The 27,755-nt window shown below is 48.8% G+C and overlaps 1 protein-coding gene across 1 annotated transcript in view; it reads right to left on the minus strand.

Moving 5' to 3' along the window:
* The window catches only part of MRPS9 (mitochondrial ribosomal protein S9), a 538,970-nt gene that overhangs the window by 7,292 nt on the left and 503,923 nt on the right, over positions 1 to 27,755 (minus strand). The window contains exon 10 of the mRNA XM_086934678.1: positions 27,551 to 27,720. Within this exon, the coding sequence (XP_086790804.1) occupies positions 27,551 to 27,720 (170 nt within the window). The remainder of the gene's footprint in view (positions 1 to 27,550; positions 27,721 to 27,755) is intronic.

The following is a 27,755-nucleotide window of genomic DNA, read 5'->3' on the forward strand; positions in this document are numbered from 1 at the left end:
GGATAACACATCAACTAGGACATCTATTTGATCCCATTTTTTCAAACTGCCAGGGGATGTCAGTGTACTGTCCAACAGCGGTCCCATGGTCGGACCACTATTTGGTGGCCTTTACAATCCCGCTAATAAAGTCACCTCAAAAAAAGGAGCTGGCATATAACAGCAGACATAGGAATTGGAAGAATTTTGAGGGAAACAGTTTTACGCAGGCCCTGTTAGCAAATCCCCCCCTCTTAAACACTGACATTAACCAGCAGAGTCAGGAAGTAAATAACTGGATCAAAGGTGCACTGGATGTGGTGGCCCCATGGGCAACCAGTACCTCGCCCAGGAACACGAAGAGCGCACCTTGGTACAACCAGGATTTAAGGATGGCAAGGCAGGCATGTAAAAAGCTAGAACAGAAGTGGAGGAAGGGCTTCTTAGACTCTGATAAAACAGTGTATAAGCTAAAGCTGAGACAGTACCACGCACTCATAAAGAAAACAAGAGCAGCATATTACACATAGAAGATTGAAACAGCAGATAACTCCTCTAAGGAATTGTTCGGTATTTTCAAGGAACTATCCTCATTAGATGGAACAGTAGCATGCAACAGACATCTAAACAACAAGGAAAAAATGAAGGAGTGGGGAGGAAATAGTATCTCCCAATGTACTTCTCCTTCCCTAGAAGAGCTGGAAAGGATAGCACTGGGCATAAAATCGGGGTTACCACTTGACCCAGCCACACCTAAGGTCATCTGCGCTGGACTAGGTACAATACTACCCCATATCCAGCAGCTGCTAGAAATGTCCTTCAAAGGAGGGAAGGTACCTGCCTTATGGAAACAAGCCATTGTCCGCCCACTAAAGAAAAAGCAGACCGCGGATGGGAACGTAATGGAAAATCTGCGTCCAGTCTCACTACTCCCTTATTTCTCTAAAATAGCTGAAAAGTGGACAATATACATTTAGGGGCTCACATTAAGACACATGACCTACTGCATCCAACAGAATCAGGTTTTAGATCCTCCTATTCAACTGAGACAGCACTGCTCTAAGCCACAGAGTCAGTACGGAAGAGAGTGGACGAAGGCCTGACTCTGGTTCTTCTAGACCTCAGCGCAGCATTCGATACGGTGTCACATGAGGTGTTAGTGCACCGACTCAGAAGGGGGGTGTGGACGGGGCGGCCCTGAATTGGATGGCTTCCTACCTGCATGGGCGAAGCGTTCAGGTGTCACAAGCCACACACAACTCCAAACACATCAAGCTAGCACAAGGAGTTCCACAGGGTTCAATATTGAGCCCAACGCTGTTTAATTTATACGTCGCCCACTGGCCGAAATAGTGGAGAAACACGGCGTGACAATAGTGTCATACGCAGATGACAAACAGCTTGTGGTCACCTTAAAACAAAAATCTGCACTAGCGGCCAGTAGCTTTGCAAACTGCCTAAAAGAATTAGCAGGATGGATGACAGATAACAGTCTAAGGCTTAACGGAAACAAGACGGAAATACTGATAGTCGGAAACACACCATCTATCTGGTCATCCGCTTGGTGGCCAGCGAGCTTAGGTCAGATTCCCACCCCAAGGAAGGAGGGGAAGAACCTGGGGATATGGATAGACCATAGATTATCTTTTGAGACCCAAATCAAAAGGGTTGCTGGTAGATGTTTTGGAATCCTGAGAATATTAAGGAAGACCCTAGACATCCTACCTCTGGCAGCAAGAAAGACCCTGACCAATGCACTTGTCACTTCCAGGCTAGATTATGGAAACTTGCTGTACCTAGGTGCAAACTAAAAAGGGCTCCAAAAGCTGCAATCTGTCCAGAATGCGGCAGCCCGTCTTGTGTTAAATCTGCCAAAGAAAGCATCCTCAAAGAATGCACTAAACTCATTACATTGGCTAACGATTCAGAAACGAATCACATTTAAGGTCCTGTGCACTGGGCATCGAATCTTGCAAGGCAGGTGTCCACTGTACCTTAATGACCTTTTGACTCCTTATGAGACAGGAAGACAACTGAGATCCACAGGGACACATTTGGTGAAAGTACCAAGGATTAGGAAGGCTCCTTCGGCTACTTGGCAGCAAAAAGCTGGAACTCCCTTCCCCTGACCCTTAGGGGCGAACCATTGGAGAAACTTTTCCGGAAAAACTAAAAACATGGTTGTACATACAAGAATAAGAAGTAGTACTTAAACTGAAGACACAGATTCCCAAAGGATGCTAACGGTCTTAATAGCGCGGGGACACACCAGTTGGTGTAACCAGGAGCTCTACAAATGCAGAAATAAATAATAAATACAATTATTTTGTTTACTTATCCAGCTGCCTGAGCTTGAACGTTCAGGGGCACACATGACATTATAATGTAAATAAAGTGCTTCAGATAACTCTATAATTTATGGTGTGAGGAGGACAATAATAATTATCCTACATGGATTTTTGGGTTTGGCTTTAAAGTGCAACTGTCACCTGACCTTTTAAGCTATACCAATAGTATTCTACAGTTCTCGCTTCCACACAAATACATAATCATTCCTATGCTATCTACTTGTAACGCTTTACATTACCATACCACATTCCTTTAAAGCCAGGCCAATTGCATTGCCAATGCTTGTCCACAAGCATGGCTGATCAGATGTCTCCAGACTCATTACTCGTGCCCAACTTGCAACTTTGAGCTCCCTGGGGTAAGGGGCTGGGGGGCTGAGAGGGGATGCACTGAGGTGAGGAAGGGCACGAACTCCCTTCTTCCTTACTACTTGGTACTCGGCCATGCCCAAAGCAGAGGCAGGCTTAAAGAGACAAAGTGGCGTCACACACCCAGATTTATTTTGCAGTTTGATATAGCGCAAACCTGCCCCAAAGTATTTGGATTGTTTGCATGAGGAGCAGTTAAATTACACAAGGTCACATTAATTTTTTCAGGCACGGGGAAGTTAAGAGATCTGCCCAGAATCACAGGATGTTTAGCAGATGCCAAAACTCGAACCTGGTTCCCCAGTTCCAAAGTCAGCAGCTCTAGCCGTTACACCACACCCTCCAATTACACATTTAACGCTCCATCTATGGAATGGCTGTCTTGAGGGCAAATCCACAAAGTAAATGACACTCCAACAAATCAATGGTTGGAGGTTGCTATCTTAAAGGGCTCTTTATGTATTATTTTAATATATTAAATCCATGAGTCTAACACCTAGCTAAAGTTAACATGCTAAACCTAAAAATAGTATTGTGATGAGCTATTAAACGGACACTGTACATTAACTTTGGTTGCACTGTTTTGAACTAGAAATGCAGTGGTTCTACTTTTGAGTGCAGTGAAACTTGACCAGATAAACTAATACGACAAGTAACTTAAATCAGTAGCTTTAGGGTCGCAAAATGGCGTTTTTTATTCACCAAAACATGTTGCCGTATCACTAATTGAGTTTGACAATAAATACACATTTGGTATTTGGAAAGGGCGTGTTAAGGGCGTCCATTCCAGATAGCAAATCTTTAACCTGTGTATTAATGTATTTGAGACCGAAATCGAGTCACAAAACATGATTATTTCACACGGTCTTCAAAGGAGGTAGTAAGCCATTCATGAGTGGGAAGCCGTTCCCATGGGACCCATTTCTCTTTGCGAATGTTCACAAAATCATTTTTTTTATGAGCAGGCAGTGTAGTAGCGCACACTAGTGTACGCACGTCACGTAAGCCACGTGACGTGCCGCGCCCGCGCAGGGCTACGCGGCTGCGTAGTGGGTTGGCGCGGAAGACCGTTAGACAGTTGAGGCGCGGCGCTCTTCAGAGGTAGACGTGTTTAAATAAAGACTGTTAACTCTACATGATTGCAGCGTCATCATTGCTGGGTACGACACAACATTACAATGGCGACGAGGGTGGGATGACTATCCCTACCCCGCAGTGAACCGACGACAGCCAAGCAACCACCCTGAAGAGCGCAGCAGGGCCGAACAACTACAACCTCCTCCAGAGCCCAGAACAGAGAAACGAGGAAGACACGTGGAGCAGCTAGCCACGAGGTAGCGTCCATCAATCAAGGTACGAGCTGGATACCTTGGTAAAGATCGAGGGGGCTGACACAGGTGGTCCCCAGAACCACGCGAACAAAGCAGAAAGTGATAATGCCCCGGGAAGCCCCAAAGGACAAATTAGCCATCAGCCCACGATCAAGAGTGAAAGAATGAGCATCCAAACTGGATATGCGATGGCGCCGGTGCAATTCCTGCCCAGGCCAGGAGAGCCGCTAATGAAGTGGGACGACTGGAGGGAGTACATCGACAACTTCATTGGCGTGCTGGAAGACGAGAGCGAAGAGACGTTCAAACCATCAAGAAAAAAACGTATCCTGCTGTTGAACCTAGGCCCGGAAGGATTGAGAGTGTATAAAAGTCTGGTGCCGAAGCAAAGGGATGTATACGCCCAAGCAATCGAGGACCTGAATGAACATTTCAAACCGGCGGTGTGTGTATCGGTGGACAGGTTCAACTTTCAGCAAAGAAAACAGCGGCCAGGAGAGATGGTAGAGGAGTACGTGGCGGCGCTGAAACGGCTGGCAGCCGCATGCAAGTACAACAACTGGGAGGAGGAATTCATAAAGGACCAAGTGATAATGCACACCACGTGCGTTTCCGTGCAGGACAAGTTGTGGGCCAGCGGAGAAACCACCCTGAAGGACGTAATGGTCATGGTCAAAAGAGCGGAGCTGGCAAGGAGATGTGCAGATGCAACTAAGAAGGAGACGACAACCAGCACTATGGTGAACAAGATTGACGAAGACGTGACCCGTAAGGACCAATCGACGAAAAAGTCCACGGAAAGGTACGGCGCCAAATGGAACAGCAATGGCGGGCCTTCAGGAAGGCACGCGGGCGCCAACCGGAAACCATGCTACAGGTGCGGTAACTGGACGCAAGAGGCGCATGATAGGAAATGTCCGGCGTTCCGGGCCAAGTGCATGTACTGTGGTATAGTTGGACACTTCGAGAAGGTGTGCAGAAAGAAAGCCTCCAAGAACACGGTGAGACTCGTTGGCCAGGACAGTGACACGCAGGAAGACACACTGGAAGAGAAAGTAACCACGGTACTGGGTATATATACGATCAGGTACTGGGAGCGAATGTACAAGTCATGAGTCAGGATGGAAAAAGGTCTACGAAGCCAGTGCTGGAGATGGCCATGGGAGGAGTCACGATCAGTGTAATAGCGGACACAGGTTCGCCGTATACCATCGTCCAGAGGGCTGTGTGGGAGGAGAAGTTTGCACCACGACTAGGCCCGGAACTGGAGAAGCTAGATATCCGTCCGGTCACCTACAACGGGGACCGCATACCCATGGTGGGGTTCCGACCATTGAAGTTCGAATTCCGAGGCCGATCGGCCCACTGCAAGCTCTACATAGCGGAAAAGGGACCATCGGTGTTAGGATGGATGGACCAGGGCGACCTGGGCATCAAGTTGGATCCAGGGGGAGTGGAACAGATCTTATTAACGGAACATGAAGAGTGGCCTGACCAAGACAGGTGGAGGAAGACATTCCCCAAAGTGTTCGGAGGCACAGTGGGGAAGCTGGAGAAGTTCGCACATAGGATCATCTTGAAGGACAGGGCAGTACCTGTAGCCCACCGAGTCAGAAACATCCCCATAGCAGTACGTGAGGCCGTGCGCGAGGAGCTCCAAGAGCTGGAGAGGAAGGGGATCATTCAACCCATCACTTGTGCGGAGTGGCTTTCGCCATTGGTGGTGGTCAAGAAGCCCAACGGGAAGGTCCGGCTGGCGTGGACCTCAGGGAGCTGAACAAGAATATAGTTGTGGAAAGATTCCCTCTGCCAAGGATAGAAGAGATGCTGGCCAACACCCGAGGCATCAAATGGTATTCCACCATCGACCTGACTTCCGCCTACCACCAAATTGCCCTGCATCCGGAAAGCCGCCGGCTCACGTCCTTTATCACCCCGTTCGAGTGTTACCAGTTCCTACGCATGGCATTCGGACTGGCGTCTGCAGCGGCAGTCTTCCAAAAACTGATGCACCAGCTATTCCATAAGAGCCCCGACGTCCAGTACTTTCAAGACGACATCTTGATAATGGGCTGCGACAAGCTGGATCATGATGCAAAACTAGGGAACGTGCTGCGGATTTTGGAAGGGAAGGGTCTCACCGCGGAATGGTCAAAGTGCCGCATAGGAATGTCGTCAGTGACATATCTGGGACATGAAATAGGCGTGGATGGAGTGACCCCCAAGACGGAAAATGTCAAGGCGATCCGTGAAGCACCTCCTCCAATCAGCAAGGAGGAAATAAGATCATTTCTCGGCATGGCCGAGTACTATGGGAAATTCGTGCAACATTTCGCCTCCAGAACCCATCACATGAGGCAACTCACGAAGGAAAACACTGAGTTCAGGTGGTCAGCAGAGACACAAAGTGAGTTCGATGACATCAAGGAAGCGATCACGGAAGCCGTTCCCCTTCAAGGGTACGACCCCCAAGGCAGAACGGTCCTAACTACGGATGCCAGCGATAAGGGCTTGGGAGCAGTCCTGATGCAGGACAGAGGGCAAGGACAGATGGAAACTATAAGCTTTGCCTCGCGCACGTTGTCGGACACAGAGAAACGATACAGCGTAATAGAGAAGGAGAGGCTGGCAGTAGTGTGGGCCACCGCGAGGTTCCGGCAATTTCTGTGGGGCATACGGTTCCAATTGAGAACGGACCATAAACCTCTGCTCAAGGTGCTGACGTCAATTGGGCACGCTGAAGCCACACCAAGAATATCAAAAATGTCATTGAAACTACTAGAGTTCCGGTACGATGTGGAACATGTACCCGGGAACAGGAATCGTGTAGCAGACTACCTAAGCAGAGCTGCTGCGATGGAATCCAGTGATGGAGATACGGCAGGAACGGAGGAATGGGTGGCACTCACTGAGGACCAAGAAAATTCGATCAGCCTCACGGAATGGAGAAAGGCATACGACGAGGACGCAGTGCTACGGGAAGTGAAGCAGTTTGTGACGCAAGGCTGGCCTGAGAAGAGAGCGCTGGTGAGGGAACTCAGACCCTACTATGAAGTTAGAGAGGAACTATCGATAGGAGACAAAGGAACATTTGTGTACAGGGGGGAGAGAGTGATACCACCCGCCGACCTCATAGACCGGTTACTGGACACCCTCCACGAGGGACACCTTGGGATCTGCAAATTGAGGCTGAGGACCAGGCAAAATTACTGGTGGCCGGGAATGGACTTGAAAGCAGAAAGACACGTCAGGAACTGCACCAGGTGTCAAGGAGCAGATAAAACCTTAAAACTTCTCCGACCTGAGATGGGGAAGTTTGAAATACCAAAGAACCCTTGGGAAGAATTGAGCGTGGACATACTGGGCCCGGTCCTGGACATTCAAGGAGTGCAAAAGTACATGTGTGTCATGGTGGACAGGTATTCGAAATGGCCAGAGATTATGATAAGAGAGACCATGGACACAGATGCAATTATCAAGTTCCTAACAGACACGTTTGTGAGAGAAGGCATCCCCAAGGTGGTGCAATGGGCCCCAGTTTAAATCAGAGAAGTGGAACAGATTCATGGAAAGGAATGGCATAGGTGCCAGGCACACGGCTATTTACCACCCAGCCGGCAACGGTTTAGTGGAGCGCTTTAACAGAGTGGTGATGGGGTCAATCCAAGCTGCCATAGCCGAGGACAAAGACTGGGAGGCGGAGATTTGGCACATGATCTGGGCGTACAGGATAACACCTACCAGTACAGGATACAGCCCGTTCCAAATACTCCGAGGCAGAGAACCCTTCACACAGGACAATCGAGTGTAGAAAGAAAAGACAATCACCAGTGAATAGTCGCCCGCGGTGGTGCGAGCAAATCTTGAGAAAGCCCAAGCAACCTACACTGTACACTATGATCGCAGACGGAATGTACGAGACACTGGATTAGAGAAAGGAGAATGGGTGCGAGTGAAGTTGGCTAATGTGCAGAGGAAGGGTGCGAGTAAATACAGCAAGCCTATGCAAGTGAGAGAAGTAAGAGGCAGGGCGGCCCTACTTAGTGATGGCAACGTCTGGTCACAAGACCGCATGGCGAGATGTAACAAGGTTTTGAACTGGAATCAGGGAACCACGGACTGGGAGGATGAAGGAACAGAGTTGGCAGAGCAGGAGGCTCCGGAAGGAGTGCCCGAGGAGGAAGGAGAAGACGCACAGGATCTAGAGACAAGAGAGCACGAGTTGGAGAGGATGGCCCGAGGAAGTAGGAGAGAAGGAGAAGCAGGCGCGGCTGCGCAGGAGTCAGAAGGAAGTAACGAATGTGAGAACACCAGCACTCCGGTAAGACTGACCCGAAGTGGCAGGGTGGTGGTTAAACCAGCAAGATACAAAGACTATGAGTTGAACAGTGGACAATGAGGAACTATCTCCATGTTGGGTAAAAGGGGGAGATATGTAGTAGCGCGCACTAGTGTACGCACGTCACGTAAGCAACGTGACGTGCCGCGCCCGCGCAGGGCTACGCGGCTGCGTAGTGGGTTGGCGCGGAAGACCGTTAGACAGTTGAGGCGCGGCGCTCTTCAGAGGTAGACGTGTTTAAATAAAGACTGTTAACTCTACATGATTGCAGCGTCATCATTGCTGGGTACGACACAACATTACAGGCAGTGGTCCATAAGACCACTGCCTGCTCATAAAAAAGGTTTGTTTCATTTTTCTTTTTTAAACACATCCTGTTTATCTTTTAGGAAAGCGGTGTGCATACTATTAAAAAAAAAAAGACTTTTATTTAAAAGCAATCACAGACATGGTGGGCTCCTGACTTCAGCAGGCCGCCATGTCTGTGAATGTAGGCAACCGAAGTGGGTCACAATGTAAGACCTACCTCTTGCATGTGATGAGATAGCTCAAATTGCGACCCACTTTAAATCGGTATTCTGAGAACCACAGTATTAATACATTGATCAGTTTTCAAAATTCCGACAGTGTAGTTAAAAGTCGTTGCACAAATTGCGACCACCAATAACAAATTAATTTTGTACATTCCATTTAAAGAATCGCACATTGAAAGTGGTTATTTGTCGTAATTTACTATTTCTTAAATTGAATTGCATGAGGGTCATAGTTTTTTAAAATAAATGAGAATGATTTAGATGATCAACTTTTAGTAAACACTGCCATCTTGTGGTTCAGCAGAGGAGATACAAGAACTTTAGTACAAAGAGGTACTACATAGTTTAAATTCAATTCATTGTATGTATGTAGTACTTACTACCCCTGACAAACAATTCAGAGGCGCATAAAGGCGTCCGTTAGGGTTCATTGGGACAGAATACCGTACAGACATACTCATATGAGGGAGTACACCACAGAGCAATGAAAAAAATACACAAAACAGACTCATGAGACTCCTTTCTAGCTGACAACCACAATGCAGAGGTAACGTAAGGCTCTGAGCGAAGAACTAGTTACTGCGCTGAAAACATTCACAAGTAGATCATGTTTTGGAGAACCTTCGTATTGCCTTTTTAAGTCAAGCCTATGGCAGCGCACATGCACTGCATAGGAAATCGCCCTCTTGGAATGACTTCAGCTTCTGTAGAAGCTTGTGCCTGTGGGGCTTACACGCCATTGGCCTTTGCGTCTGGCTTACGCAATTGGCATAAGGTGTGTGTAGGTCCCAGCTTCTTGGGAAATGTTTACTCCCAAAGCGTTTTGCTCTCGGGAGCCAGCAGCGGCCCGCAGGGGTCATGTGTTTTTTATTAGCGTGTGCGCGCTTGTCTACCACGCAGTGTCTCTCCCACCTTTTTCAGGCTGTTGTTATGATGTTTACGGAGCGGCGTGCAGGGGCCATCTGTTTTGAAAAAGTGGTACACCTTTATACATTTAAGAATAACATCTGTGTGAGACACGTTTATTTTACAGATATAGCGCTGGCAGTGACTGCGTTTTATGTTGGAATCTGAACATTTAGCAGAGACGGGTGCCATGCCATCTTGCCCTCTGCCCCTAGCCTGTGCCCCCCTCGGAGAGGTCACAGGAGGACGGTTGCAAGCCAGGACACAGCGTGATAAGAATCTGAACGGCAATAGGACACACCCGGCCAGGATTTACAATCCGATGTTCCTATAGAATTTATTCCTGCCCTCCTTACCGTAATGACGCCAAAATGTCCCAAACCTCAAACTCCATGGAGACAGCCGCACGCTCATCACCCGAGTCAACACCGTAGAGATGAAAGCAGCTCTTAGAGCAGATTCCAACCTAAAGCTGCTGTCCATTAATTCAAGGGACGGGTCAGAGTTCAAGTGTACGAGGATGGGCATCGCTTCGCACATTCCTTACTAGTTCATGCCTCAGGCTGCAGCCTTGGCTGGTGGTCACTTACCGGCCGGTGTTTGCTTCATGATCTCTCATCCCCTGGGCGTGGAAGGGGTTAACATTCGGCGCATTTTTTTGCGTGACCCTGTGGGAGTGAATCTTGTATTCCTTTGGATAGGGCGCTGATGAAGGGCAGGGCCTGCATTAGCGCTAGTGTGACAATCAGTTATGACCCCCCTCTACTTCCCCCCCATAACTCCCTGCTAGGATTTGTTCACCGGGCAAAAGAGCCCCTCGTTTCTCCATAGCCCTTCTCTTACATACATTTAATTTGTTTTAAAGCACTGGTAAAAGCTGGCATTACTAATAAGAATGTATATCTACGCAAACAAACTCTTTTCAGCAACATTAGGAAGAGATAATTGTTATTGTTATATGCATTTGTAATGCGCTCAGCTACTCCAAAGAGCGACTTGGGGCGAAACCTGAGAGGATCATATATCGGAGCTTAAAACAAAAAGGTTTTCAACTTTTTCTTAAAAGTAAGGGAATCTTGAATACTACGAATAGCCAAGGGCAGTGCATTCCACCCAAGGGAGAAACCTGAGAGGATCATATATCAGAGCTTAAAACACAAGCATTTACAATGCAATAGGTCTTGCAGCATTAAAGTTTGAGTTATTGGCATTGTGTATGACAATGCTTTGCATAAAATTTTTTGCAAACTTTGAATTGGTGAGCAGGGAGAGTGTGTGCAAGAGTATGCTGTTGCTCACAGCTGTTATTATTCACACAGCTCTGATGATGCACCTCACGCACGGGGCTGACGCAGTTATTATTCACACAGCTCTGATGATGCACCTCAGGCACAGGCTCACAGCTGTTATTATTCACACAGCTCTGATGATGGGGCTGACGCAGTTATTATTCACACAGCTCTGATGATGCACCTCATGCACGGGCTCACAGCTGTTATTATTCACACAGCTCTGATGATGCACCTCAGGCACGGGCTCACAGCTGTCATTCACATAGCTCTGATGATGCACCTCACGCACGGGCTCACAGCTGTTATTATTCACACAGCTCTGATGATGCACCTCAGGCACGGGCTCACAGCTGTTATTATTCACACAGCTCTGATGACGCACCTCAGGCACGGGCTCACAGCTGTTATTATTCACAGAGCTCTGATGATGCACCTCAGGCCTCAGGCACGGGGCTGACGCAGTTAGTATTCACACATCTCTGATGATGCACCTCAGGCACGGGCTCACAGCGGTTATTATTTACACAGCTCTGATGATGCACCTCAGGCACGGGGCTGACACAGTTATTATTCACACAGCTCTGATGATGCACCTCAGCGCGGGGCTCACAGCTGTTATTATTCACACAGCTCTGATGATGTACCTCACGCACTTGGCTGACGCAGTTATTATTCACACAGCTCTGATGATGCACCTCACGCACGGGGCTGACGCCTCCTGAAAGTGTCTGTATTTCTGAGCCTCCCATGAAACTCGAAAGAGGCAAATTAGTGATGCACCTCACGCACGGGCTCACAGCTGTTATTATTCACACAGCTCTGATGATGCACCTCACGCACGGGGCTGACGCAGTTATTATTCACACAGCTCTGATGATGCACCTCACGAACGGGGCTGACGCCGCCTGAAAGTGCCTGTATGTCTGAGCCTCCCTTGAAACTCGAAAGAGAGGCAAATAGGATTAAAGGTATCATCTAACCAAGTCTCCGTAATGAACAATATATCCAAGGCAATATCCAGAATCAGATCAAACACATCAACATGGTGCTTCCTAAGCGATCGTACGTTAATAAGGGCGGCTCGCAAACACCTGGATATGTAAACTCGACTAGGATTCCTAACTGGAAGATCAAGACTGGGTGTGTGGAATTTTAGTTTGCGAACTGAACATCATCTGCGCCATCTTGTCATCCATGTACAATATGCACGGCAGCTATTTTAGGTACCATGGTCTCCCTGTTCACAATCGATCGCCAGCGCGCTCCCCTGACCCTGCGAGCATCCCCTGCACACCCTGGCTGCCCCCGCTCTCACATGCACAAGTAATAAACCCTCTCCTTCCGCATGACTCTGTCCTTGGGAGTCGCACCCTCGCCTGACCAACACTTCCTTTCCTTTCATGAATACCCCTCTTTTGATAAACTCTTCCTCTGCGCTCGATTGTCCGCGCAGACCATTCCTTTCATGAATACCTCTCCTTTGATGACCCCTTCCTCTGAGTCCGGTTGTCCGCACGGGTCCCAGGCCATCACCTAGCCGGGGGATACAGTTTATTGCCCCCCCCTATTGTATGGAGTCGCTCCTCTTCAAAGGAGCTACTATTGATCATGGCCTCCCCACCCCCTGGGATACGATCAGGCGCACACATCCTAAGAATCGGCGGAACACTCAGCTGCGTGATAGCCCCCTCCTATTGTATGTGGGGTGAGGACCTCTACTGTAGATACGTGTGGGGGTGGGTCTGAAACGGGGATTCCGGGGATGTCTTTTCATACTTCAAAGAGTCTTTTCTGCAATAAAGAATGCTCACATGTCATAAACCAGGGTATAAAAGGCCAGGCCTCAGAGAGGCTGTTAGAGCACCTCGAAACGATACCTTGTTGTCTGATCTGATGTGTTCTGCTCCGTCGGAATAAAACTTCTGTTTCCTGCCTTCCAGTCTCCAGCGCCTGCCTCTTTGTTTGGTAACTAGAATGGTATAGAGGCGGTTAGCGCCGGGCAACTTTGAAAACGGCCATCAGCCCTACCCTTTTTAACAATTGGCGTCCCAAACGTGGGGCCCATCAGTGACTAGTGGATCCAGTGGGAGAGGTCCTGAAGATAGAGTGAACGACTGCAACGATCGGGAGAGCTCCTGTCCGATAGACCCTCGTCTGACAGCCGATCATCCGAACTTCACTGATTCCGAACAGACCTCTCTCGAGTGATCTACGGTCCTGACTGGGAACCATCAGGAGTGCCGCGAAGATCACGAAGAATAGAGGACGATCGGGCGCTGGATTCGGAAGACAGGAAACTGTCCATGCGGTCCGGGTAAGGTCGTGTAAATGCGACAAATTGCGAAATGATTGTTTGATTTGGATAATACTAGTATTACTCTTTTGTTGATTTGTTTGGAGATTCGCTGTCTGCAAACAGAGAAATAACAGGCTCTCTCTTTGCAGGTAGCGAAGGATAGGTAACGCAGACTTTTGTCCCCGTTGTAATCCGTCGTGCCTATCTTCCTCCCCCACTGATTGATTGTTTGGCCCGAACTATTGTTCGCGGATTGTTTTCTGGAGATTCTCTGTCTGCAAACAGGGAAGAACAGGTTCTCTCTTTGCAGGTAGTGAAAGGGTAGGTAACGCAGACTTTTGTCCCCGTTGTAACCCGTCGTGCCTACTTATTCTCCCCATTGATTGTTTGATTGACCGAACATTGATTGTTCGATATTGGTTCTTTTGAGGTATTCACCGCCTGCAAACAACGAAGAATAGAAATATTCTGTCTAGTCTTTGCGCGCAGTGATAAGATAGGTAGTGCAGACTTTTGTCCCCGTTGTAATCCGTCATGCCTATCTTCTCCCCACTGATTGGTAGCCTGTTTAGCCCGGACCGCTCATTAGAGATGAACCATCCAGCTCCACTGGAAGGCACCCCTAATAAGGACATGTTCATTAAGCATGGACTAGTCGCTATTGCTTATAATAAGTTATGGCATAAATATACAAAGAAGGACCCCGAAAGTCAGTGGCCACTGATAGGTTCCTCTGATGATCATAAAATAGAAACATTAGAAGCAGCGCTCCAGAAAAATAAGACTACGCCCACCATGCTCGATAGTATCGGCATGTGGCGCAAAGAAGCGGAACAACGAAAGAAAAGAGAAGAAGCAAAAATAGGGAAAGAGTTACGAAAGGCAGCCCACCTAGCCGCTAAGCAACTAGAAGAAGAAATAAAAGAAAGAAAGGAAGCTACACAAAAGCAAGAATCAGGGTTGACAGGCCAATGCCCTGTTAGGACCCCCTCTACGCTCTACCCTGAGCTGCCCTCCAAAAAACGGGCGAACGATGAGTTACTGCTAGGTCCTCCAATCATCTACATGCCCCCTCCATATGCCCCCTGCCAACCTCTGATACAGCACCTACCAGCTCCAAATACAAGCGAGAGTGACCTTAGCGCTAGTGCCCCGGCCCTTGCGGCCTCTGCACCGGCTGCATTAGTAACGACACCAGATGACCCCGAGGCTAGCAAGCAACCACCAGCCAGACCAAATAGATTGAGCAAAGATGAGTGGGATGGGATTGACAAGATAGTGAAGACACTAGTAGAACGGAAGGAGAGCGAAGAATACACAATGGATATGCACAATTCACATGCCGGTAGCCACAGACGGCATTTCATTTTACGATTCAGCTGCCACACCCTGAACGCATATGAGGATAGGTATCAGAATAAGGGCCCCGCTAAACTGACAACTCTATATAGAAAGGTCGATGTCGGAGATGGGACTGAACACGATGTGACGGACCTCTTCATGCAAACACTTGAAGTCTTCCGCCACCTCACGGAACAGAAACCAGAAGTCAAGATTACAGTCCCTGAAACGACCGAGTCCTCATTAGAAGTAGCCAACACTATGATGCCTATCAGAGAAGCGGCCCCTTACTGGGTTCCGCCACGAGGTCAGGGAACAAACGACGATATCAACCACACAGATGCAAAGGGGAGGGTTGTGTACAATTGGGTTTATCAACCATGGGATCGACAAGATATCTTAACTTTTAGGCAAACCCTGCCCGATTTAAGAAAGAACCCGACAGCATTTTATACCGAATTAGGCATAGCCTTGGGTTCGACGATAATGACTTTAGCGGACATTGACTTGTTTTGTCTGCCGGCTGACGTGTGGAAGCAAATCCGGAAAGCCGACCACACAGATCTGTTCGGACATACCTGGAATCAACTCAGTGAGCTAGATAGACAGCGAGAGCCCGGAAGGAAACCTGTAAAAGACGTACTGGAACTCCCAGACAAAATAGTTCAGAAGCTAAAGACATTAATCCCAGAGAAAAAGGTAGACTGGTCGATAGTCACGGCTTGCCGTAAGAAACCCCAGGAAGACGTATCGGAATACTTCTCCCGATTTGAGACGGTGTTCTCCGACTACAGTGGCCAAGACATGACCACCGCCACCGGACAACACCTGTTTGTGCAAAATTATGTAAAGGGTCTATCACAAGAGGTCTCCCAAAAGTTACAGACGAGCGAGAGTAGTTGGGGGGCCTCCAAACCCGCAGCTATCCTTTAGATGGCTCAGTATTACGAACATCAAAACAATGAGAGTGATAGGGCATCCGAGAGAAAGAAGAAAGATTTGAAAGAAAGGGTGATGATAGCCCAGATACAAGGGGTATCGGTCAGAAGAGAACCCCACAGAGGGAACTACCAATCAACCTCCCCTAGAAATCCACCTCCTAAAGATCGCACCCCAACACCCCACATTGGACGTAGAGACATTAGCGAGGACCAGTGTGCCTTCTGCAAAGGATTCGCCCATTGGAAATCCCAGTGTCCGGTTCTGTTAGAAATGAACAGAAATAGGGACCCCAAGGACGTAGCGGGTGGACCGAGAAATAGGGGACAGGGACGAGGGTACACAAACGACACCAACAACGACAGACCAGGGAGATCGAACACGTTTGACCGTCCCCGACAGAACCAGTATCAACTATCCGACAGTGAGAATGCCCCCCGACTTTGCATAGGACTGCCAGGGGCAAGGGAGGGATCCAGTCGAGCTCTGTGTTGACCAGCAAGGTCCTTATGTCACCGCTAAGGTCCTGGGTACAAAGTCTCCATTTTTGGTAGACACTGGGGCGACACGTAGTGTGTTATCGAAACGACTGATTCCAAGGGCACCCTTGTCTGGCTCACACATTACATCGATAGGTTTCGATTGGACGCCCTCCACTAACCCCCTGTCCGTACCTATCTCCTTTGACCTAGAAAACAACCCCACTCACACAACATTTTTGCTCTCCTCCAACTCCCCTGACGCCATTATGGGCATTGATTTACTAAAGCATTTTCGAGCAACCATTAGGTGTTCCCCAGATGGAGTCCGAGTCATCCTGTACGACAACCCGAGCATGTCCAAATCCTGCCCAGCACGACACATGTACTCCATAACTGACACTGACCTGTCCTTGCTCGACACCCTGCCCCCGTACCTATGGGCCAAAAATGACTCTGATGTGGGACGAATGATGATTGACCCTGTGCACATAACGGTAAGACAAGACGCAATACTCCCGAAACTCCCACAGTATCGGATATCGCCCGAGGGCGAGAAGGCACTGGTAGCGATCATTCAGTCCCTGGTAGATGCAGGAGTGGTCGAGGAAGTAGTTAGCAATGTCTGCAACAGCCCTATCCTACCCATTGTTAAGAAGCAAGGCGAGGGAGATGAGAAAGCGTACCGCTTCATCATCGACCTGCGGGAGGTTAAAAAAGTGGTTGTACCCCAGTACCCTGTAGTCTCAGACTTCACCACCATTCTGACCCTCATCCCGTCTACTGCCACCACCTTCACTGTCATTGACCTCAAAAATGCATTTTCTCTATCCCCATCCACCCAGACAGCCGTTATCTCTTGGGCTTCACCCTAAAATCGCGCTCGTACCGATTTTGTAGAGCTCCCCAGGGCTACACTGAAAGTCCCAGCATTTACAGCCAGGCCCTCAAAAGACAGCTGGACGCCGTCCAGCTACCAGATGGAGTGGTGATGATCCAATATGTCGATGATATCCTTTTGGCGGCCGACACCACCCCACTTGCAATCACAGCCACTGTCCAACTCTTACACTTTCTTGCAGAAAATAGCCACAAAGTCTCTAAAAAGAAATTGCAGTTCTGCCAGCCTCAAGTGACATACCTAGGCCATCTCCTGTCCAAAGAAGGGAGGAAACTTACGCCCGATCGAATCCAAACCATCCTAGACACCCCCATCCCAAAAACCCAAAAGCAAGTCCGTTCTTTGGTGGGTCTAACCTCTTTCTGCAGACAGTGGTTACCAAATTTCAGCCTCATAATAAAACCCCTACTTTCCTAGTTGGCCAAAGATGTCCCCTTCCCGCTCCCTTGGACCCCCGAATGACAAACGTCCTTTAAAGAGTTGCGGGATGCCCTTTGTTCAGCACCTGTCCTGGGAACACCGGATTACTCCAAGCCCTTCTACCTCTTCACTCATGAAAGGGAGGGATGCGCGTTGTCTGTTCTAACTCAGCCCATCGGCCCTAAGCAGCGCCCTTGTGCCTACTTCTCTGCTACTCTTGACCCCGTAGCCAGAGCTTTGCCTGCCTGCCTTCGAGCAGTAGCCGCCGCTGCTGTCTCTATCCGTCAGAGCGAGGGAATCGTACTTTCGAACTCCCTCACTGTGTTAGTACCCCATGCGGTCGACACCCTTTTGAAGCAGACCAAGACTCAACACCTGACTAGTGCACGACTGACAGGGTACGAATTGACCCTACTTGCCCCCCACATCACTCTGAAGAGATGCACGACTTTGAATCCTGCCACACTGTTGCCTTTGCCAGAAAGTGACCCCGACGTGCCTCCCATACACGACTGTGTAACCCTCACTGACGAACAAACTAGGAGTAGAATTGACCTCCGAGACACTGCTTTCACAGACCCTGATGGAGAGCTATGGGTAGACGGCTCATGCATCAAACTCCCAGATGGCACCACCTCAGCTGCCTATGCGGTAACGACAGACCGAACTGTAGTTGAGACAGCCCGCATCACACAACGATCCGCGCAGGCGGCAGAGCTAATAGCCCTCACACGAGCATGCATCATAGCGACAGGGACCACGGCGAACATTTACACAGACAGCCAGTATGCCTTCGGGGTGGTTCATCATTTTGGGCTCTTATGGAGGGAAAGGGGATTCCTGACGGCACACCCATCCTCCACGGGGATCTAGTCTCTGCCCTGATCGAAGCAGTACTACTCCCCAAACGATTAGCAGTGATCAAGTGTCAGGCACACAAGAAGGTGGCGGACTTAGTCGGACAAGGAAACGCGCTGGCCGATATCACTGCGCGAACCACAGCTGAAAACAGGACAACGACACGCATGTATGTGACCAGGTCACAAGCAGAGAAATGGACTGACGCTAGGGGGACGATTAGAGACATCCAGTCGACCAGCACACCTCACGAACTGACTGAGTGGGCACGGGTGGGTCTGAAGGGCGATGAAGGCTGCTGGCGGACAAAGGATGCGAACAAATGGTTGCTGCCTGACTCATACCTGATCCCCATACTGACTATGGCACACTCCCCCGCACACATAGGATCTGCTCCCATGATCGAGCTCATTTCCAAAGTCTGGCACAACGACAAAATCCCCGACTCAGCCAAACGTCTGGTCCAGCAGTGCCTTATCTGCTTGCAACACAACCCCGGGAAAGGAACTGTAGTGCCCCGGGGAGGGTTTGGGATCCCCGACCACCCCTTTGAGGTCCTCCAGATGGATTACATTCAGCTAGAGAGATGCCAAAGCTTGAAGTATGTACTGGTCATTGTATGTGCCTTCAGCAAATGGGTGGAAGCCTATCCAACCCGTGATAATACTGCCATGACTACTGCCAAAGTACTACTGAAAGAGTTTTTTCCTCACTACGGCCTCTGTCGAATTTTATGGAGCGACAACGGCCCCCACTTCATAGCAGAAGTTATCCAGCTAATTTTTAAGGGGTTGGGTGTGAGGCAGAGGTTCCATGCGGTCTTCCACCCCCAATCTGCTGGTTTGGTGGAGCGACACAACGCTACATTGAAGCTGAAATTGTCAAAAATAGTGGCCACCACAGGACTTAAATGGCCAGATGCCCTCCCACTGGCATTGCTATCAATGCGCTCCACTCCCACTAAGCACCATTTGACCCCCTATGAGGTTGTATTTGGGCGACCAATGAACCTTTGGACTGCCCCCAAACCGACCTTCATTCATGACGTCCCGGACGTCCTGCTGTCTGATTACTTGTACAAATTAACAAAAACATTGTCTGTCATTCATCAGCAGGTGCAGCAGGCCATCCCCGATGCTTCCAGGGGTCCGGGCCACGACATCCATCCGGGGGACTATGTATTAGTCCGGAATTTTCAACGGGCGAAGAGTCTGGAACCCTGGTGGACGGGCCCCTGGCAGGTACTAATCACCACCCGGACGGCTCTTCGAGTGGAGGGGAAGCGGCACTGGCTGCACGCACACCACTGCAAGAAGGTCTCCTCGACCCTGGCCACCACCGAAGACATCGACAACCAAGAAGAGCTCCTGAACAAGGATCGACCATCACTGAACTGTTATCCCGATACCGAGGCACTTGAACTTGCAAAATTCCCTGATCCCACTGTACCATCCAGGGAAGGGTATTTCCTGCGTTGAAAGGAGGGAGCTTCGGCTAAGTAGACCACGGACTAAGTTAAATCTCAGAACGGTGACCCAAACACCACCAAGGGTTACCCGGAGAGAAGCGAAACAAAGTCTGTGGTTCTGCCCGCTACAGAGCACCTTGAAGATGACGGAAGCGCCAGATAAGAAGATGATGGAAGCGCCAGATAAGAAGATGATGGAAGCAGCCGGAAATGCCCACTACAGGAACCCAAAGACTGACAATATGCACAAATCAAAGACAATCGCCTTCTTCATTGCTTTCCTCTTTTGCCTCCTCCTCATGACTTCCTTCTGGATCTTGGAGGAAAGCACTCCTGCTCATCAGATATTGCTAACCACTGCACAGCCAACCACTATGAAAGAGCATCACCTGATCTCCCTCTCACCTCAGCTCCGAGAGAGGCGTAAGGAGTTCTGGAACAATTCCTTTGTACAACTGTTGCACCAGCACAACCTTGCTGCAAATGCCACCAACTGCTGGATCTGCGGACTGCTCCCGCATGCCACCGGTCACTCCATCCCCTTCATCCCTTCTCCTTTCTCAGTTCATGGCTCCTGCCTTGCCTGGTTGATCCTCATGCAAGAAAGCCACATGGACAACGCCACTTCTGGTCAAACAGTGTCACACTTCTACCATGGGTTCTGGCTGAACAAAAACAGGAAGGACATCTGCCCCCTTGTGTCCTGTTCCCTCTGGTTCCGCCTTCCTTATGAACATCCCTGCAAAGGAACGAGTAGAAATGCAGGTGCTCCATAATCCAGCTAGAGCCACCTTCCCCCACCTACGGATGCGAACCGCCGCCACTCTGACTGTGGCCCTGTCTGTCATCAACGTCACTGGCCAGGTGTGCATCGAAGGCCTGGGAAGACAGCTGGTAGGTCACAGTGCCTGCCACATCACAAGGTCACTGGGCGCAATTGACCCCCCCTCTTTTGTTGCTTCTCCGAATATGTACTTTGTTTGTGGCACCAAAGCTTACACCTGGCTCCCGAAAGGTTGGAGAGGCACTTGCTACATCGCTTTCGTCCTCCCCCCCACGTATGTAGCCCCTGCTGATCATCACCGGCAGAGACGCGCAAGTGACATTGGACAAGCCGACTCCACTGGAGCACAGTTGCTGGATGCGGTGAAGGGACTTGTTCCTCTGTGGGGCCCGATGGCGAACAGCCACGCCATCCGACATCTGACCCAGGCAATAGAAACAACCATCAACATCACAGCTGGCGCCCTCGCTAACAACACGGCTGAGCTTCAGGCGGTCCGCCTCGTGACCCTTCAAAATCGCCTGGTTCTAGACGTTGTTCTAGCCGATCGTGGAGGAGCATGCCGCATCATCGGATCTAGCTGTTGCACCTACGTGCCAGAAGACTCGCCCTCAGTCTACAAGGCAATTGAGCACCTCCATAGACTGTCCTCAGAAGTTCACCAAGAGCAAGAAGGATGGTCGCTTGGGAGCTGGTTTTGGGACACTTTGAAGGGCTGGGGATGGAGGTTGTTTACATTCATATTGATACCGATTGTGATACTATGTGGGTGTTGCCTAGGTATTCAATGCTTGCCATCTTTGTGTGCACTCATTTCTAACTGCATGTGCTCTAAGACTTTGGACTTCCGAACTGAGCACATGAGTCCCCTCTACGAGGTAGAAGTACGTGGCCTTATGGGGATAGACCCGAATTGACAAGTTGGCGAGACATGTTAAAAGGGAGGACTGTGGAATTTTAGTTTGCGAACTGAACATCATCTGCGCCATCTTGTCATCCATGTACAATATGCACGGCAGCTATTTTAGGTACCATGGTCTCCCTGTTCACGATCGATCGCCAGCGCGCTCCCTTGACCCTGCGAGCATCCCCTGCACACCCTGGCTGCCCCCGCTCTCACATGCACAAGTCATAAACCCTCTCCTTCCGCATGACTCTGTCCTTGGGAGTCGCACCCGCGCCTGACCAACACTTCCTTTCCTTTCATGAATATCCCTCTTTTGATAAACTCTTCCTCTGCGCTCGATTGTCCGCGCAGACCATTCCTTTCATGAATACCTCTCCTTTGATGACCCCTTCCTCTGAGTCCGGTTGTCCGCACGGGTCCCAGGCCATCACCTAGCCGGGGGATACAGTTTATTGCCCCCCTATTGTATGGAGTCGCTCCTCTTCAAAGGAGCTACTATTGATCATGGCCTCCCCACCCCCTGGGATACGATCAGGCGCACACATCCTAAGAATCGGCGGAACACTCAGCTGCGTGATAGCCCCCTCCTATTGTATGTGGGGTGAGGACCTCTACTGTAGATACGTGTGGGGGTGGGTCTGAAACGGGGATTCCGGGGATGTCTTTTCATACTTCAAAGAGTCTTTTCTGCAATAAAGAATGCTCACATGTCATAAACCAGGGTATAAAAGGCCAGGCCTCAGAGAGGCTGTTAGAGCACCTCGAAACGATACATTGTTGTCTGATCTGATGTGTTCTGCTCCGTCGGAATAAAACTTCTGTTTCCTGCCTTCCAGTCTCCAGCGCCTGCCTCTTTGTTTGGTAACTAGAATGGTATAGAGGCGGTTAGCGCCAGGCAACTTTGAAAAAGGCCATCAGCCCTACCCTTTTTAACAGGTGAGAAACCATATTTATCACAAGCGTAGTGCGAGTAGCAAGGAATAGCAATCCTGCCTAGTGATGGACACAAAGGGGGCCGGAGCGCTTTTAAAAACGCAGTGGAGTGTGAAATCCTATCACCTACTGCCACTTTCAAATGAGCAGCATAACTGGCCATGGGCGCTGTCGGTGCGCTGACTGGTGCAGGCCGGCTTGCCTTAGGCGCCCCCGCTGCGCGTGTCCGCTGTGCGTACCAACAGTGGCCATTAAGTAGGGTGTTGGAAGTCCGGCGTGCAGCGACTACAGCGCTGACCTGGTAAAAAGCGTGGCACTAACGGTATGGCCACTCTAAGCAAGCGTTTTTGCCACCAAGTGCTAAGTGCGAATTAAAATAGCAGAAAGGAGTTTAACACAATCCCGAGTAAGTAACAGTCTATAATAAAAGTTTTGCCAATAAAATAACAGCCCCCAACAATTAGATCATGAAATTATTACAGTAAGGTTAAAATTGCATTAGGCTCGTAAAAACACAACCCATACATGCGAAATGAACTACTGGGGGAAAAACAAAACGTCCTATTTATTGCAGTTTGTATGGAACTCTTTGAGGACAGTTCTAATAGTCACTGTTCTATGTTAGGGTTGTTCCTTATGAAGTGCGGTAACAAAATGATCTCTGTGACAAAAGTAGTAATCCACTGAGCTATCTGAATAAAAAACAGATCTGTGATCTGAACGGTATGTGTTCTTTGCAGCAGGCATATTAACCCACTGCGCTACTTTATCATTCACAACATAACTCCAAATCTCTCTCTCTAACAGGAACATTAATCACAAGAGTTATCATGACATTTTTATTGCTGCCTGAAAGCTGTATGCACAAGGAACTGTGCAGTAGGTGTTTTCAAATAGTAATTTATTGCTAAGCACAGCGGCCTCCACCTGAGGTCAGCGCCCCCTCCCAAGGTCAGCATCCAGGGCGGAAGCACCAGTGACACCATGTACCTACCCACTCCGCTCGGACGCCCGAGTCTGTACGCCCACCTGTTGCACTCTGGAGCCCTGAGCCTGTATGTGCACACATCACAATCTGAAGCCCCGAGGCTGTATGTGGAAATGTCACACTCTGGAGCACTGAGCTTGTATGTGCACATATCACACTCTGGAGCCCTGAGCCTGTATGTGGACATGTCACACTCTGGAGCACTGAGCTGGTATGTGCACATATCACACTCTGGAGTTATGAGCATGTATGCACACATGTTGCACACTTGAGAGATATTATATGTGTACAGCACGCACTATGGACCCATAAATCTGTACATACACATATCACACTCTGGAGCTCCGAACTTGTATGTTCACATCTCGCACCCTGGAGCCATGAGCCTGTATGGGCATATCTCGCGCCATGAGCCCATATAAGTATATATCACACCTGGAACCATGAGCCTGTATGAGCATATCTCACACCCTGGCGCCACTAGCCTGTATGGGCATATCTCGCACTCTGGAGCTTTAAGCCGGCATGCACACCCGTTGCTCATTGAAGACATAAGGATGTGTGCACATATCGCACCCCGGAGCCATTAGCCTGTATAGGTACAACACTCTGGAGCCACAAGCTTGTAAGGACAGTGAGGACACAAGGATATGTGCACATATCACTCCCTGGAGTCATGAGCCTGTATGGGCATATCTCACACCCTGGAGCCATTAGCCTGTATGGGCACAACTCGCACTCTGGAGCCACAAGCCTGTAAGGACAGTGAGGACATAATGATATGTGCACATATCGCACCCTGGAGCCATTAGCCTGTATGGGCACAACTCGCACTCTGGAGCCACAAGCCTGTAAGGACAGTGAGGACACAAGGATATGTGCACATATCACTCCCTGGAGTCAGGAGCCTGTATGGGCATATCTCGCACCCTGGAGCCACAAGCCTGTATGGACATATGTCACACCCTGGAGCCACTAGCATGTATGGGCACATCTCGCACCCTGGAGCCATGAACCTGCATGGCCCCATCTTGCACCTTGGATCCATGAGACTGTATGGTCATATCGTCCACCCTGGAGCCACAAGCGAGATATGACCTTGAATCTGTATGGTTCAAAGCTTTATTTCGATATGATGATATCTTAAAAGCACATAACAGTTAAAATACAATGCATGTTATTAAAAAACACTCAATAAATAGTTAAAAAGACAGTTTAAGAACATATTAAACAATTTACAGCTTTGAGATTAAAGGAAATAAGGGAACAAGGATTGCCTGGAAGGGGGTTCATCACATAGCTTTGCATCTGATCACCTACGCCCAACTAAGAAATTTGGCTACCCCGCACGCCAGTACTGTGTTAGGATCAGATTGCAGAATTCTTAGTGCTGGGGCATAGCATCTGGTCTCAAGGAGGAGACAGACAGTTTTTAACCATTTCGATCTTGGCTTCTTGTAGGCACTGCAGACAAAGAGAACATGTGGGATTGTTTCCAGTTCGGTGCTGCAGTGCGGACAGGTGGCAGGGGTCTGGAAGGGGGTTTCCATGTAGAAGTACGTTCGCGGACTGGTAAAGTTCCTAATCGAAATTGTATGGCCATGTGTCCCCCCCTCGAGCCATAAGCCTGTATGGGCATATTTCGCACCCCGGAATCACAAGCCTGTATGGGCATATCTCGCACTCTGGAGCCACGAGTCTGTATAGGCACATCGCACCCTGGAGCCACGAGCCTGTATGGGCATATCTCGCACCCTGGAGCCACAAGCCTGTATGGGCATACCTCGCACCCTGAGATTAAAGGAAATAAGGGACCAAGGATTGCCTGGAAGGGGGTTCATCACATAGCTTTGCATCTGATCACCTACGCCCAACTAAGAAATTTGACTACCCCGCACGCCAGTACTGTGTTAGGATCAGATTGCAGAATTCTTAGTGCTGGGGCATAGCATCTGGTCTCAAGGAGGAGACAGACAGGTTTTAACCATTTGGATCTTGGCTTCTTGTAGGCACTGCAGACAAAGAGAACATGTGGGATTGTTTCCAGTTCGGTGCTGCAGTGTGGACAGGTGGCAGGGGTCTGGAAGGGGGGTTTCCATGTAGAAGTACGTTCGCGGACTGGTAAAGTTCCTAATCGAAACTGTATGGTCATATCTCGCCCCCTCGAGCCATAAGCCTGTATGGGCATATTTCGCACCCCGGAATCACAAGCCTGTATGGGCATATCTCGCACTCTGGAGCCACAAGTCTGTATAGGCACATCGCACCGTGGAGCCACGAGTCTGTATAGGCACATCGCACCCTGGAGCCACGAGCCTGTATGGGCATATCTCGCACCCTGGAGCCACAAGCCTGTATGGGCATACCTCGCACCCTGGACCCACCAGTCTGTGTGGTCATATTTCGCAACCTGGAGCCACCAGACTGTATGGGCATATTTTGCACCCTGGAGCAACCCTCCTGTATGGGAATATCTCACACCCTGGGGCCAGAAGCCTGTATGTGCATATCTCACACCCTGGAGAAACAAGCCTTTATGGGCATATGCCGCACTCTCAAGCCGGTATGTATACCCGTTGCATGCTGAGGATATAAGGATATGTGCGCGTATCGCATCCTGGAGCCATGAGCCTGTATGGGCATATCTTGCACCCTGGAGCCATAAGCCTGTATGGGCACATCTCACACTCTGGAGCCATGAGCACAATGGAACCATGAGCCTATATGGACATATCTCTCACCCTGTAGCCACGAGCCCGTATGGGCATATCTTGCACTCTGGAGCAACAAGCCTGTATGGGCATATCTTGCACTCTGGAGCCACAAGCCTGTATAGGCACATCTCGCACTCTGGAGCCTTGAGCCTGTATGCACAATGAGGAAATAAGGATATGTGCACATATTGCACAATGGAGCCATGGGCTTGTATAAATGCATTCCTGGAGTAGGTCCTGTGACCAACCTCTCTAAATCGAGCCCATTGGCTTATATATAAGGCTCTCTGTTTTCCGTTTTTACTGATGTTTACAGATAAATATAGACAGAAAATCATTTATTTTCTTATCTGTATTTATTTTTAAATGTGGATATAAACGGAAATTGGGTGCTTTTCAAGTGATTCTAAATACACCTTGCCATGACTACCCGGACAATAACTGTGTGGATTGATAGGTAAGGGGGTTAAAAAAAAGGAATTTTAGTAAAGAGGCTTAAACAGCGGTAAATATGCACAAGGCTGATACTGAAATGTGTATATTTTCTTATAAGTGCATTGATTTATCTTCCGTGTGTGTTCATATCACTGAAACATGGCAGGCATTCAAGCATGACTGCATATTTATTAGTTAAATAAATGTGGAAATATACCAGTTTCAGCTTTACTTTTTTCACAAAAATCATAATAAATATGGATAAATACAGATAAAGTTGACAAAAAATAAATATGGATAAACACAGATGGAAATGACAAAAAACAGAAATACCATAAAACCGAGAGTCCTACTTATATATCACACTTGTAGTGATTTATATATCACACTTATAGTGATTTATACATCATACTTAAAGTTATATACCTTGACATATATAAAAACGACTTGCCGAGGATCAAATGGAAAACAAGCATTTGCAATGCAATAAGTCTTGCATATACACGAGTTTAAGCTATTGGCATTGTAAATGACAATTCCTTTTATTTATGTTTCAAAAACCAAACCATAAATAAAAGGCATTGCCATTTACAATGCCAATAGCTTAAACTCGCGTACATGCGAGACGTGTTGCATTGCAAATGCTTGTTGTGATAAGATACTATGAAGGAAGCATAACGCCAGAGTGGCCGTTGACCTCTACATCAGTGAAAAATTAAAAGTTGTTCATCAGTCGCCTCACCACAGAAAACAGTCGCCATCTTTCTCCCGGAGCAGTGCTATGGTCCATTTGGTACTGAACTGCCAGGACAGGCTCTCTTCTAGTTCCCTTAACCACTGAAGTATGAAAGGCTGAGATGCAATTCAGTTCGGATTCAAAGCTCTAACAGGTAGCACGCAAATCCATAAAGCAGGTGCAATATTCCACTGATGGTGATTTTAGAAATTATGCAAAGATTTTGACATCTTCCATCATTCTTATTCTCCTACCTTGTCTCATATGTTCCATGTCTATTTCTGTGACAAAGCTCAGCAGGGCTCTTGAAGAAGCCAAGCGAATGGCATTAGCTTGAGATGACCTGCCACCTCCTGAGACGGTGCACTCCATGTCATGCTTTCCAAGCCTGTCGAGAAACTGGAATGGGAACATCAACTGCTCTCTGCCAAGAAATGGAAATATAGTGATAAGTCGGTA

The sequence above is a fragment of the Lissotriton vulgaris genome, chromosome 8, assembly GCF_964263255.1.
Source record: "Lissotriton vulgaris chromosome 8, aLisVul1.2, whole genome shotgun sequence".
NCBI classification, from domain to species: domain Eukaryota; kingdom Metazoa; phylum Chordata; class Amphibia; order Caudata; family Salamandridae; genus Lissotriton; species Lissotriton vulgaris.